The sequence below is a fragment of the Haematobia irritans genome, chromosome 5, assembly GCF_050003625.1.
Source record: "Haematobia irritans isolate KBUSLIRL chromosome 5, ASM5000362v1, whole genome shotgun sequence".
Taxonomy (NCBI): domain Eukaryota; kingdom Metazoa; phylum Arthropoda; class Insecta; order Diptera; family Muscidae; genus Haematobia; species Haematobia irritans.
In genome coordinates this window covers 13,949,014-13,962,223 of record NC_134401.1, presented here as the reverse complement: position 1 = coordinate 13,962,223, position 13,210 = coordinate 13,949,014, and the positions used below count along the sequence as shown (strand labels likewise).

The following is a 13,210-nucleotide window of genomic DNA, read 5'->3' as shown; positions in this document are numbered from 1 at the left end:
CTCCGGAGGTCAAATTTAAGGATCGGTTTATATAAGGGCCTACATATAACTATGGACCCATTTCGACCAATTTTTGCATGGTTGTTAGAGATCATATACTAACACCACGTACCAAATTTCAACTGAATCAAATGAATTTTTCTCTTCCAAGAGGCTCAGGAGGTCAAATTTAGTGATCGGTTTATATGGGGGCTACATATAATTATGGACCGATTTGGACCAATTTTTGCATGGGTGTTTGAGGCCATATATTAAAACCACGTACCAAATTTCAACTGAATCAAATGAATTTTTCTCTTCCAAGAGGCTCAGGAGGTCAAATTTAGTGATCGGTTTATATGGGGGCCTACATATAAAAATTGGACCCATTTCGACCAATTTATGCATGGTTGTTTGAGGCCATATATTAAAACCACGTACCAAATTTCAACTGAATCAAATGAATTTTTCTCTTCCAAGAGGCTAAGGAGGTCAAATTTAGTGATAGGTTTATATGGGGGCCTACATATAAATATTGACCCATTTCGACCAATTTTTTCATGGGTGTTTGAGGCCATATATTAAAACCACGTTCCAAATTTCAACAAAATCAAATGATTTTTTCTCTTCCAAGAGGCTCAGGAGGTCAAATTTAGTGATCGGTTTATATGGGGGCCTACATATAAATATGGACCCATTTCGACCAATTTTTGCATGGGTGTTTGAGGCCATATATTAAAACCACGTACCAAATTTCAACCAGATCTTATGAATTTTGCTTCTCCAAAAGGCACCGGAGATCAAATTTAGGGATCGGTTTATATGCGGGCTATATATAATTATGGACCGATATGGACTAATTCCTGCATGGTTGTTAGAGATCATATACTAACACCACGTACCAAATTTCAACCGAATCGGATGAAATTTGCTTCTCTTAGAAGCTCCGCAAGCCAAATCTGGGGATCGGTTTATATGGGGGCTATATATAATTATGAACCGATGTGGGCCAATTTTTGCACGGTTGTTACATACCATATACTTACACCATGTACCAAATTTCAAACGGATTGGATAAAATGTGTTTCTCTTATAAGCTCCGCAAGCCAAATCTGGGGGTCCGGTTATATGAGGGCTATACGTAAAAGTAAACCGATATGGCCCATTTGCAATACCGTCCGACCTACGTCAATAGCAACTACTTGTGCCAAGTTTCAAGTCGATAGCTTATTTCGTTCGGAAGTTAGCGTGATTTCAACAGACGGACTGACGGACACGCTTAGATCGACTCTTAATGTCACCACGACCCTGAATATATATACTTTATGGGGTCTTAGAGCAATATTTCGTTGTGTTACAAACGGAATGACAAAGTTTATATACCGCCCCTCATCCTATGATGGATGGTATAATAATCAAATTTAAGTGATAGCATATGTTAAAAAAAGTGTTTTGTTTTCAATATCTTTGAACAAATTAGGCTTCCTTTCTTTAAAGAAGAAAAAGGAAAAGGAAGTAGTTATAAAATTACCAAACAAAATTATAAAGAATAACAAAAATTTTAATTTTATTTGAAATAATAACAAAGAAAATAAATTTTAAATTAATAATATTATACAGAATGTATTATTATTTCCATCTTCCAAAATTTAACACCATAGTTTTATTCCCGTTATATTTTTTCGTTTTATTTTAAAGACCATAAACGTAAATCCCCATATTTTAAACAAAAAAGTTAGTATGCAAATTTCTTCCATCAACTATCAGTATTGTGTTTTTTTTTTGGAATATGGCCATTAAACTCTACTGTATTTAAAATGTGTCATATTTTAATCTTAATTATCTGTAGCATTCTTTTTTTGTATGAGCGTGGGTTTTATTGTTCAATATGTCCACGTATATCACAACTACTTACGGTTCATATCCAATGTCACTGTATTGGTTATGGGCACTGTGATGTTATTGTTGGCTGCCACACATGTTAGTTGCATGTGGAGATTTTTACGTTTCAATTTACCCAATGACAGGATATTACCCACACGACGATCTGAGAGTGGATGTGATGAGCCGTCAAGCAGTGTATTTTCATGCCACCAGGTAACGCGTGGTTGTGGTGTACCTGTAAATACAGAGATACAAACCAAAAAAATGAACATTAAATACAGAATGTGGGTTTTCAATATGAACTCTTATTGTTCAGGAAAAAAAAAAAAAACAAAACAAAGGAGATAATGAAAATTATTATCCTTGATGAAGTATATGTAGCGAAAATAATCCTTAAATTCAAAGGTTGATTAATAAAGAAAGACGTAGCAATAAATGCCCTATCCCAGTATTTAAATTTCAATAAAAAAAAATATTTAAATATTTTATTCAATGCAAAAAGTTTCAAAGGATAAACACTTCTTAACTATTGGAAAATGGCTTATCACCATGGTTGTCACTCGAGCAAGAAATAATCTACTAAAATTTGAAGAAATTTTTACCACAAAAAAAAACAACTATTTTGCGAAATTTCATTTCTATAGAAAATTTTGTCAAAATTTTATTTCTATAGAAAATTTTGTCCAAATTTTATTTCCATAGAAAATTTTCTCTAAATTTTATTTCTATAGAAAATTTTGTCCAAATTTTATTTCCATAGAAAATTTTCTCTCTAAAAAAAATTTTGTCAATATTTTATTACTATAGAATTTTTTTTTTCAAAGTTTTATTTCTATAAAATATTTTGTCAAAATTTTAAATTTGACAAACATTATTTTCCTTTGTTGGTTAAGCTACATTTGTAGTTTAGTCAATGCATGGTTTAAAGCTGAAATCAACAAAAACAAGTATATACGGCCGTAAGTTCGGCCAGGCCGAAGCTTATGTACCCTCCATCATGGATTGCATAGAAACTTCTTTTAAACACTGCCATCCACAATCGAATTACTTAAGTTGCGGTAACGCTTGCCGATGGCAAGGTATCTTAAAACCTCCTAACACCATCTTCTAAATTGTATGTAAGTCCATACGTGGTATATATTAAATCAAAAAAGATCGATCCAATACGTATATAATTCAGTTTGACAAAGTAGACATAAAATTTTGACAAAATTAACTACAGAAATAAAATTTTAACAACATTTTCTATAGAAATAAATTTTTCACAAAATTTTCTATAGAAATAAGAATTTGAACAAAATTTTCTATAGAAAGAAAATTTTGACAAAAATTTCTAGAGAAATAAAATTTTAACAAAATTTTCTATAGAAATAAACTTTTGACAACATTTTCTATAGAAATAAAATCTTGGTAGATTATTTTTGGCTCGAGTGGCAACCATGATTATGAACCGAATAAAATTTGAACAAAATTTTCTATAGAAATAAAATTTGAACAAAATTTTCTATAGAAATAAAATTTTGACAATGATAAAAATTTAATTATGAACCGAATAAAATTTTAACAAAATTTTCTATAGAAATAAAATTTTGACAAAATTTTCTATAGAAATAAAATTTTGGTAGATTATTTTTGGCTCTAGTGGCAACCATGATTATGAACCGATATGGACCAATTTTTGTGTGATTGGACCAATTTTGGTATGGTTGTTAGCGGCCATATACTAACACCACGTTCCTAATTTGAACCGGATCGGATGAATTTTGCTCCTCCAAGAGGCTCCGGAGGTAAAATCTGGAGAACGTTTTATATGGGGGCTATATATAATTATGGACCGATATGGACCAATTGTGGCACGGTTGTTAAAGATCATATACCAACACCATGTACCAAATTTCAGCCGGATCGGATGAAATATACTTCTCTTAGAGGCTCCACAAGCCAAATCTGGGGATCGGTTTATATGGGGGCTATATATAATTAAGGACCGATATGGACCAATTTTTGCATGGTTGTTAGAGATCATATACCAACATCATGTACCAAATTTCAGCCGGATCGGATGAAATTTTCTTCTTTTCGAGGCTCCGCAAGCCAAATCTGGGGATCGGTTTATATGGGGGCTTTATATAATTATTGACCGATGTGGACCAATTTTTGCATGGTTATTAGAGACCATATACAAACACCATATACCAAATTTCAGCCGGAGCGGATGAAATATGCTTCTGTTAGAAGCTCCACAAACCAAATCTGAGGGTCCCTTTATATGGGGGCTATACGTAAAAGTGGACCGATATGGCCCATTTTCAATACCATCCGACCTACATCAATAACAACTACTTGTGCCAAGTTTCAAGTCGATAGCTTATTTCGTTCGGAAGTTAGCGTGATTTCAACAGACGGACGGACGGACGGACATGCTTAGATCGACTCAGAATTTCACCACGACCCAGAATATATATACTTTATGGGGTCTTAGAGCAATATTTCGATGTGTTACAAACGGAATGACAAAGTTAATATACCCCCATCCTATGATGGAGGGTATAAAAATATTTCTATAGAAAATTTTCTTAAAATTTTATTTCTATAGAAAATAATGCCATAATTTTATTTCTATAGAAAATTTTGTCAAATTTTTATTTTTTATAGAAAATTCTGTCATAATTTATTTCTATAAGATATTTTATTAAAATTTTATTCCTATAGAAAATTTTGTCAATATTATTATTATTTCTATAGTGTTGTTCAAAATCTTATTTAAATAGAAAATTTTGCAACCGTTTTATTTCAATAGAAAATTTTGTTAAAATTTTATCTCTATAGAAAATTTTGTCAATATTTTATTACTATAGAATTTTTTTCAAAATTTTATTTCTATAAAAAATTTTGTCAAAATTTTATTTCTATAGAATATTTTGTCAAAATTTTATTTCTATAGAAAATTTTGTCAAAGTTTTTTTCTATATAAAATTTTATTTCTAAACAAAATTTTTTCAAAATTTTGTTTATATATAAAATTTTGCCAAAATTTTATTTCTATACAAAATTTTGTCAAAATTTTATTTCTATATAAAATTTTGTCTACAGTTTATTTCTATAGAAAATTTTGTCTACATTTTATTTCTATAGAAAATTTTGTTAAAATTTTACTCGTGTAGGAAATTTTGTCAAAATTTTATTTCCATAATAAATTTTGTCAAAAATTTATTCCCATAAAAAAAAATGTTGTCAAAATTTTATTTCTATAGAACATTTTGACAAAATTTTAGTTCTTTAGAAAATTGTGTAAAAATTTTATTTCCATAAAAAATGTAGTCAAAATTTTATTTCCATAAAAAATTTTATCAAAATTTTATTTCCATAAAAAATTTTGTCAAAATTTTATTTCCATAAAAAATTTTGTCAAAATTTTAATTCCATAAAAAAATTTTTAAAAATTTTATTTCCATAAAAAATGTTGTCAAAATTGTATTTCTATAGAAAATTTTGTATTTTTTTTTTTACAGAAAATTTTGTCAAAATTTATTTCTGTAAGAGATTTTGTTCAAATTTTATTCCTATAGAAAATTTTTTCAAAATTTTATTTCAATAGATAATTTTGTCACAATTTTATTTCAATAGAAAATTTTGTCAACATTTTATTTCTATAGAAAAAATTTTCAAAGCTTTATTTATACAGAAACTTTTGCCAAGATTTTATTTCTATAGAAAATACAGTCAAAATTTTATTTCTAATAGAAAATTTTGTAAAAATTTTATTTCTAATAGAAATTTTTGCCAAATTTTTGTTTCTATAGAAAATATTGTCAAAAGTATATTTCTGTAGAAGATAGTCAAAATTTTATTTCTTATAAAAAATTTTGTCAAAATTTTAGGTGAAGAAAATTTTGTCCAAATTTCATTTCCATACAAAATTTTGTCAAAGTTTTATTCCTACAGACAATTTTGTAAATTTTTTTATAGAAATTTTTTTCAAAATTTTGGTATCTGTAGAAAATTTTGTCAGAATTTTATTTCTATAGAAGATATAGTCAAAATTTTATTTTCATAAAAAATTTTGTCAAAATTTTATTTTTATAGAAAATATTGTCAAAATTTTCTTTTAAATAGAACATTTGGTCAAAATTTTATTTCTAGTAGAAATTTTTGCCAAAATTTTATTTCTATAAAAAATATTGTCAAAATTTTATTTCTATAGAAGATATAGTCAAAATTTTATTTCTAATAAAAAGTTTATTTTAAATAGAACATTTTGTCAAAATTTTATTTCTAATAGAAATTTTTGCCAAAATTTTATTTCTATAGAAAATATTGTCAAAATTTTATTTCTATAGAAAATATTGTCAAAATTTTATTTCTAATAAAAAATGTTGTCGAAATTTTATGTGAAAGAAAATTTTATCAAAGTTTTATTACTACAGAAAATTTTGTTATCTTTTTTATAGAAAATTTTGTCAAAATTTTATTTCTTTACAAAAATTTTTCAAAATTTTATTTCTACAAAAAATTTTGTAAAAATATTATTTCTATAGAAAATTTTGTCAGAATTTTATTTCTAGAGAAACTTTTATTTCTGTTGAAAATATTATCAAAATTTTATTTCTATAGAAGATACAGTCAAAATTTTATTTCTAATAAAAAAACTTTTTCAAAATTTTATGTGATAGAAAAGTTTGTCAAAATTTTATTTCTATTAAAAATTTTGTCAGAATTCTATTTCCATAAAAAATTTTGTCAAAGTTTTATTTCTATTAAAAATTTTGTCAGAATTCTATTTCCATAAAAAATTTTGTCAAAGTTTTATTTCTATAGAAAATTTTGTCAATTTTTTTATAGAAATTTTGTCAAAATTTTATTTCTGTAGAAAAATTTTTCGAAATTTTATTTCTATAGAAGATATAGTCAAAATATTATTTCCATAAAAAATTTTGTCAAAATTTTATTTTTATAGAGAATTATGTCAAAATTTAATTTCTATTGACCTTAGTTTAATTCTCATTCTATTTTGAAGTATAGAAAATTGCTTTATGAATATTTTATTTTCAACTGCCCATCTTATTTAACTTTAAAATACTTGTTTTTTTTACTATTAATTCAAACATTTAAGAAATTGGATTTTTCTTTATTGTTGTGACATTTGGCCTGCTGTTTAATTTATTGTGCCTTTATTAACGATTTTTGACATTTTCAAGTATGTCACATAAAGCCTAAATAAACTCTGTTTGCAAACGCACACATTCACACACACTCTCTCTCCCTCTCTCACATACACACATCAACTTGAGTTGGCTGGCCAAGTAAATACTTGCATACACTCAAGCAAACTCGCATTCAGTTAAATGCCATACACTTGAACGATTGTGAAACTGACATTGAGTTCTTTACTCACCAAAAAAAAAAAACAAAAAAAAAAAGAAACAACACTCAACAGCTACTGACAGCAAAACAAAAACGAAAACAAACAACAACAACATAACAAGTAAACAAACAATAATCCTAGGTCACATGTGACATTGTGATGATGGCTGGTGGAAGAAGAACTTTAGCCAACGTAGTGGCACCAAACAATGAAATGCCCCAAAAAGTATGCTATAGAATATTTTAAATAAGTCAAACAGAAGCTTTGCAAGGTTAAATGCTCTAAAAAGTCCCCAAAATGGATGAGTTTTGTTATACAAATACGGAGATGTGGACTTTGATACAAACAAAAATATTTTTGGTTTGTTACAGCCGGTGAATCGTTTGTTTTGCAAGATCGCTGAAAGTATTTTTGGTCCCTATAAAATTGGTTATTTGCAGAAGTTTAGACAAAAAAAACTCATAAAACATTCTATTTTTGATGAATGTATTTATTTGGGGGATTTGTTCCCAAAATTCTAGACAATTTTGGTCATGGCTACGGTATATGTTATTATTTTTTTATAACAAACCCAAGGACATTATGGTAGGCCATGGTAAAAATGGCTATTGTCATCACTGTGAAGGATTTCTTAATAGACGCATGAACAAATTCTATAAAAAATATTGTAGGTATTTGGTTATATCATCGAAAGTGAAAAAATAACTATACACTAATTTTTTTTTAATTTCTTAAAACTCATTCACAGATAGGTGAAATTTGACTATATAGCTACAGATTTGACAGCCCTACAAAGGAACCAACTAAGTTTGGCCTTGAAATTTTTGCCAAATTTTATTTCTATAGAAAATTTTGTCAACATTTTATTTCTAAAGAAATTTTTGTCAAAGTTTCGTTTCTATAGAAAATTTTGTCAAAATTTTATTTCTATAGAAAATTTTGTCAAAATTTTATTTCTATAAAACATTTTGTCAACGTTTTATTTCTATAGGAATTTTTGTCAAAATTTTATTTCTATAGAAAATTTCGTCAAAGTTTTGTTTCTATCGAAAATTTTGTCAAGATTTTATTTCTTCAAAAAAATTTTGTCAAAATTTTCTTTCTGTAGAACATTTCGTCAAAATTTTATTTCTATGGAAAATGTTCTCAAAAATTTATTTCTATAGAAAATTTTGTCAAATTTTATTTTTTTAGAAAATTTTGTAAAAATATTATTTCTATCGAAAATTTTGTCAAAAATTTATTTCTATAGAAAATTTTGTCTAAAATTTATTTCTATAGAAAATTTTCTCAAAAATTTATTTCTATAAAAATTATTCTCAAAATTTTATTTCTATCAAAAATTTTGTCAAAATTTTATTTCTATAGAAAATTTTGTCAAAATTTTATTTCTATAGAAAATTTTGTCAAAATTTTATTTCTATAGAAAATTTTGTCAAAATTTTATTTCTATAGAAAATTTTGTCAAAAATTTATTTCTATATAAAATTTTCTAAAAATTTTATTTCTAAAAAAGTTTCGTCAAAATATTATTTCTATAGAAAATTTTGTCAAAATTTTATTTCTAAAGAAATTTTTGTCAAAGTTTCGTTTCTATAAAAAATTTGGTCAAAATTTTATTTCTATAGAAAATTTTGTCAAAATTTTATTTCTATAGAAAATGTTGTCGAAATTTTATTTCTATAAAACATTTTGTCAAAGTTTTATTTCTTTAGGAATTTTTGTCAAAATATTATTTCTATAGAAAATTTTGTCAAAGTTTTGTTTCTATAGAAAATTTTGTCAAGATTTTATTTCTTTAAAAAATTTTGTCAAAATTTTCTTTCTGTAGAACATTTCGCCAAAATTTTATTTCTATGGAAAATGTTCTCAAAAATTTATTTCTATAGAAAATTTTGTCAAAATTTTATTGTTTTAGAAAATTTTGTAAAAATATTATCTCTATAGAAAATTTTGTCAAAATTTTATTTCTATAGAAAATTTTGTCAAAAATTTATTTCTATAGAAAATTTTCTCAAAAATTTATTTCTATAAAAAATTTTCTCAAAATTTTATTTCTATAGAAAATTTTATTTCCTTAAAAATTTTTGTAAAATATTTTTTCTATAGAAAATTTTGTCAAAATTTTTCTCTATAGAAAAATTTGTCAAAATTTTATTTGTATAGAAAATTTTTTCAAAATTTTATTCCAAAGAAAATTTTGTCAAAATTTTTCTCTATAGAAAAATTGGTCAAAATTTTATTTCTATAGAAAATTTTGTCAAAAATTTATTCCTATATAAAATTTTCTAAAAATTTTATTTCTATAAAAGTTTTGTCAAAATATTATTTCTATAGAAAATTTTGTCAAAATTTTAGTTCTTTAGAAAAGTTTGTAAAAATATTATTTCTATAGAAAATTTTGTCAAAATTTTATTTCTATAGAAAATTTTGTCAAAATTTTATTTCTATCGAAAATTTTTTCAAAATTTTATTCCAATAGAAAATTTTATTTCTATAGAAAAGTTTGTCAAAATTTTACTTCTATAGACAATTTGGTCAAAATTTTATTTCTATGGAGAATTTTGTAAAAATTTAAATTCTGTAGAAAATAATGTCAAAATTTAGTTTTTATAGAAAATTTTGTCAAAATTTAACTCCTATAGAACATTTTGTCAAAATTTTATTCCTATAGAACATTTTTTCAAAATTTTATTTCTACAGAAAATTTTGTCAAAATTTTATTTCTATAGAAAATTTTGTCAAAATTTTATTTCTATCGAAAATTTTTTCAAAATTTTATTCCAATAGAAAATTTTATTTCTATAGAAAAGTTTGTCAAAATTTTACTTCTATAGACAATTTGGTCAAAATTTTATTTCTATGGAGAATTTTGTAAAAATTTAATTTCTATAGAAAATAATGTCAAAATTTAGTTTTTATAGAAAATTTTGTCAAAATTTAACTCCTATAGAACATTTTGTCAAATTTTATTCCTATAGAACATTTTTTCAAAATTTTATTTCTACAGAAAATTTTGTCAAAATTTTATTTCTATAGAAAATTTTGTGATAATTTTATTTCTATGGGAAATATTGTCAAAAATTTATTTCTATAGAAAATTTTGTCAAAATTTTATTTCTATAGAAAAATTTCCCAACATTTTATTTCTGTAGAATATTTTGTCAAAAATTTATTTCTATAGAAAATTTTCTCAAAAATTTATTTCTATAAAAAAGTTTCTCAAAATTTTATTTCTATAGAAAATTTTGTCAAAATATTATTTCTATAGAAAGTTTAGTCAAAATTTTATTTCTTTAGCAAATTTTGTAAAAATATTATTTCTATAGAAAATTTTCTCTATAGAAAAATTGGTCAAAATTTTATTTCTATAGAAAATTTTGTCAAAAATTTATTCCTATATAAAATTTTCTAAAAATTTTATTTCTATAAAAGTTTTGTCAAAATATTATTTCTATAGAAAATTTTGTAAAAATTTTAGTTCTTTAGAAAAGTTTGTAAAAATATTATTTCTATAGAAAATTTTGTCAAAATTTTATTTCTATAGAAAATTTTGTCAAAATTTTATTTCTATCGAAAATTTTTTCAAAATTTTATTCCAATAGAAAATTTTATTTCTATAGAAAAGTTTGTCAAAATTTTACTTCTATAGACAATTTGGTCAAAATTTTATTTCTATGGAGAATTTTGTAAAAATTTAATTTCTGTAGAAAATAATGTCAAAATTTAGTTTTTATAGAAAATTTTGTCAAAATTTAACTCCTATAGAACATTTTGTCAAAATTTTATTCCTATAGAACATTTTTTCAAAATTTTATTTCTACAGAAAATTTTGTCAAAATTTTATTTCTATAGAAAATTTTGTCAAAATTTTATTTCTATCGAAAATTTTTTCAAAATTTTATTCCAATAGAAAATTTTATTTCTATAGAAAAGTTTGTCAAAATTTTACTTCTATAGACAATTTGGTCAAAATTTTATTTCTATGGAGAATTTTGTAAAAATTTAATTTCTATAGAAAATAATGTCAAAATTTAGTTTTTATAGAAAATTTTGTCAAAATTTAACTCCTATAGAACATTTTGTCAATTTTTATTCCTATAGAACATTTTTTCAAAATTTTATTTCTACAGAAAATTTTGTCAAAATTTTATTTCTATAGAAAATTTTCTCAAAAATTTATTTCTATAGAAAATTTTGTCAAAATATTATTTCTATAGAAAATTTTGTTAAAATTTTATTTCTTTAGATAATTTTGTAAAAATATTATGTCTATAGAAAATTTTGTCAAAATTTTATTTCTATAGAAAATTTTGTGATAATTTTATTTCTATGGGAAATATTGTCAAAAATTTATTTCTATAGAAAATTTTGTCAAAATTTTATTTCTATAGAAAAATTTCCCAAAATTTTATTTCTATAGAATATTTTGTCAAAAATTTATTTCTATAGAAAATTTTCTCAAAAATTTATTTCTATAAAGAAGTTTCTCAAAATTTTATTTCTATAGAAAATTTTGTCAAAATATTATTTCTATAGAAAATTTAGTCAAAATTTTATTTCAATAGAAAATTTTGTAAAAATATTATTTCTATAGAAAATTTTGTCAAAATTTTATTCCAATAGAAAATTTTGTTAAAATTTTATTCCAATAGAAAATTTTGTCAAAATTTTTTTCCAATAGAAAATTTTGTCAAGATTTTATTTCTATAGAAAATTTTGTCAAAATTTTTTTCCAATAGAAAATTTTGTCAAGATTTTATTTCTATAGAAAATTTTGTTAAAATTTTCTTTCTATAAAAAATTTTGTCAAAATTTTCGTTCTATAGAAACTATTGTCAAAAATTTATTTCTATTATAGATCTTAAATTGCGCAAAATAGCTTAGAAACAAGCTTTTTAAAAATCCGCTCGGTTTTATCCCAACAGGAATTTGAGACCTTGTTAATAATCTTAAGAGAACAATTACCTACCTCTCTTCATCTTTGCAAATCATAGCTTTATTTAACCCTATTAAATCCCCTTAAAAATGAATCAACATCTCCCTTTTTTATTTACCATTATTTCCTGAAATTGGGTCACTTATCATACATTATTGAACTGCTTTCCTTTTTTTATAAAGATCCCTTAGCCCCTACAGTTCTTCCTCCTTTTTCGTAATTGTTAAACATTTAACATTTTAAAGAAAACACCAACTTCCTGAATTGCTCTTCTTATTGTCTCTGTTGTTGTTATTGTCATTGTAGTTCGTTCGTTGGTTCGTTCGTTTATTTACTGAGTATATTGAAAAAGACAATTGTAGAAGCTACAAAGTTGTCAAGGACCAAAGAAAACACTTTACCATAAAAGCGAATGGTTTCACTTACAGTCATCTGGTAAATATGTCAAAGAAGCGATGTTGCTGCTTCTGATCTAAGCGTTTGCTTTCAAGCTATACTCGTAGCATCATCTTCAACTTTCTCTCTGAATTGGCAAAGATTTTCCATATGTGGGGGAAGGGTGCGGTGGTGGTATTGAAGTACATGAATAGGGTCCAGAAGTGTTTGTATTTTCTTGTCATGTCTTTGTCACATATATGAACAAGGGTATTGTTTTCTTTTCTTTATGTCTCTGTGTAAGAGTTTGTTTGTTTTTTACCCACTTTTGTTTTCTTTCTTGCAAAATGGACTACTCTGGCAACATTAGAAGTTTCGCATTATGATATGTTTTTCAAGTATTTAACTTTGCTTTCTCTCCAAACAACTTTAAAGAGAGGAGGGAGTGTATGTGATTTTAAATATTTTTTGAAGGGTTTATCCCTTTAAATCATGGAGAAATATAGCAAAGGGTTAAAATAATGGAGAAGATTTCAATTTAGCATGGCCAAAATGTTTATATCCTTCTTTACTTAAATCGTAACGTTTAGCATTCTACAAGAAAAAAGGAAATAAGTGGCAAATGTTCTTATAACACAACCCATAGAAATAAAATTTTGATAAAATTT

At 24.5% G+C, this 13,210-nt stretch overlaps 1 protein-coding gene across 5 annotated transcripts in view; it reads right to left on the bottom strand.

Annotated features, from left to right (window-relative positions):
- Positions 1–13,210, bottom strand: part of side-VIII (sidestep VIII) — a 431,976-nt gene that overhangs the window by 98,476 nt on the left and 320,290 nt on the right. For all 5 annotated transcript variants that reach the window (XM_075310736.1, XM_075310739.1, XM_075310738.1 and 2 more), the window contains one exon: positions 1,895–2,098. In XM_075310736.1, the coding sequence (XP_075166851.1) occupies positions 1,895–2,098 (204 nt within the window). The remainder of the gene's footprint in view (positions 1–1,894; positions 2,099–13,210) is intronic.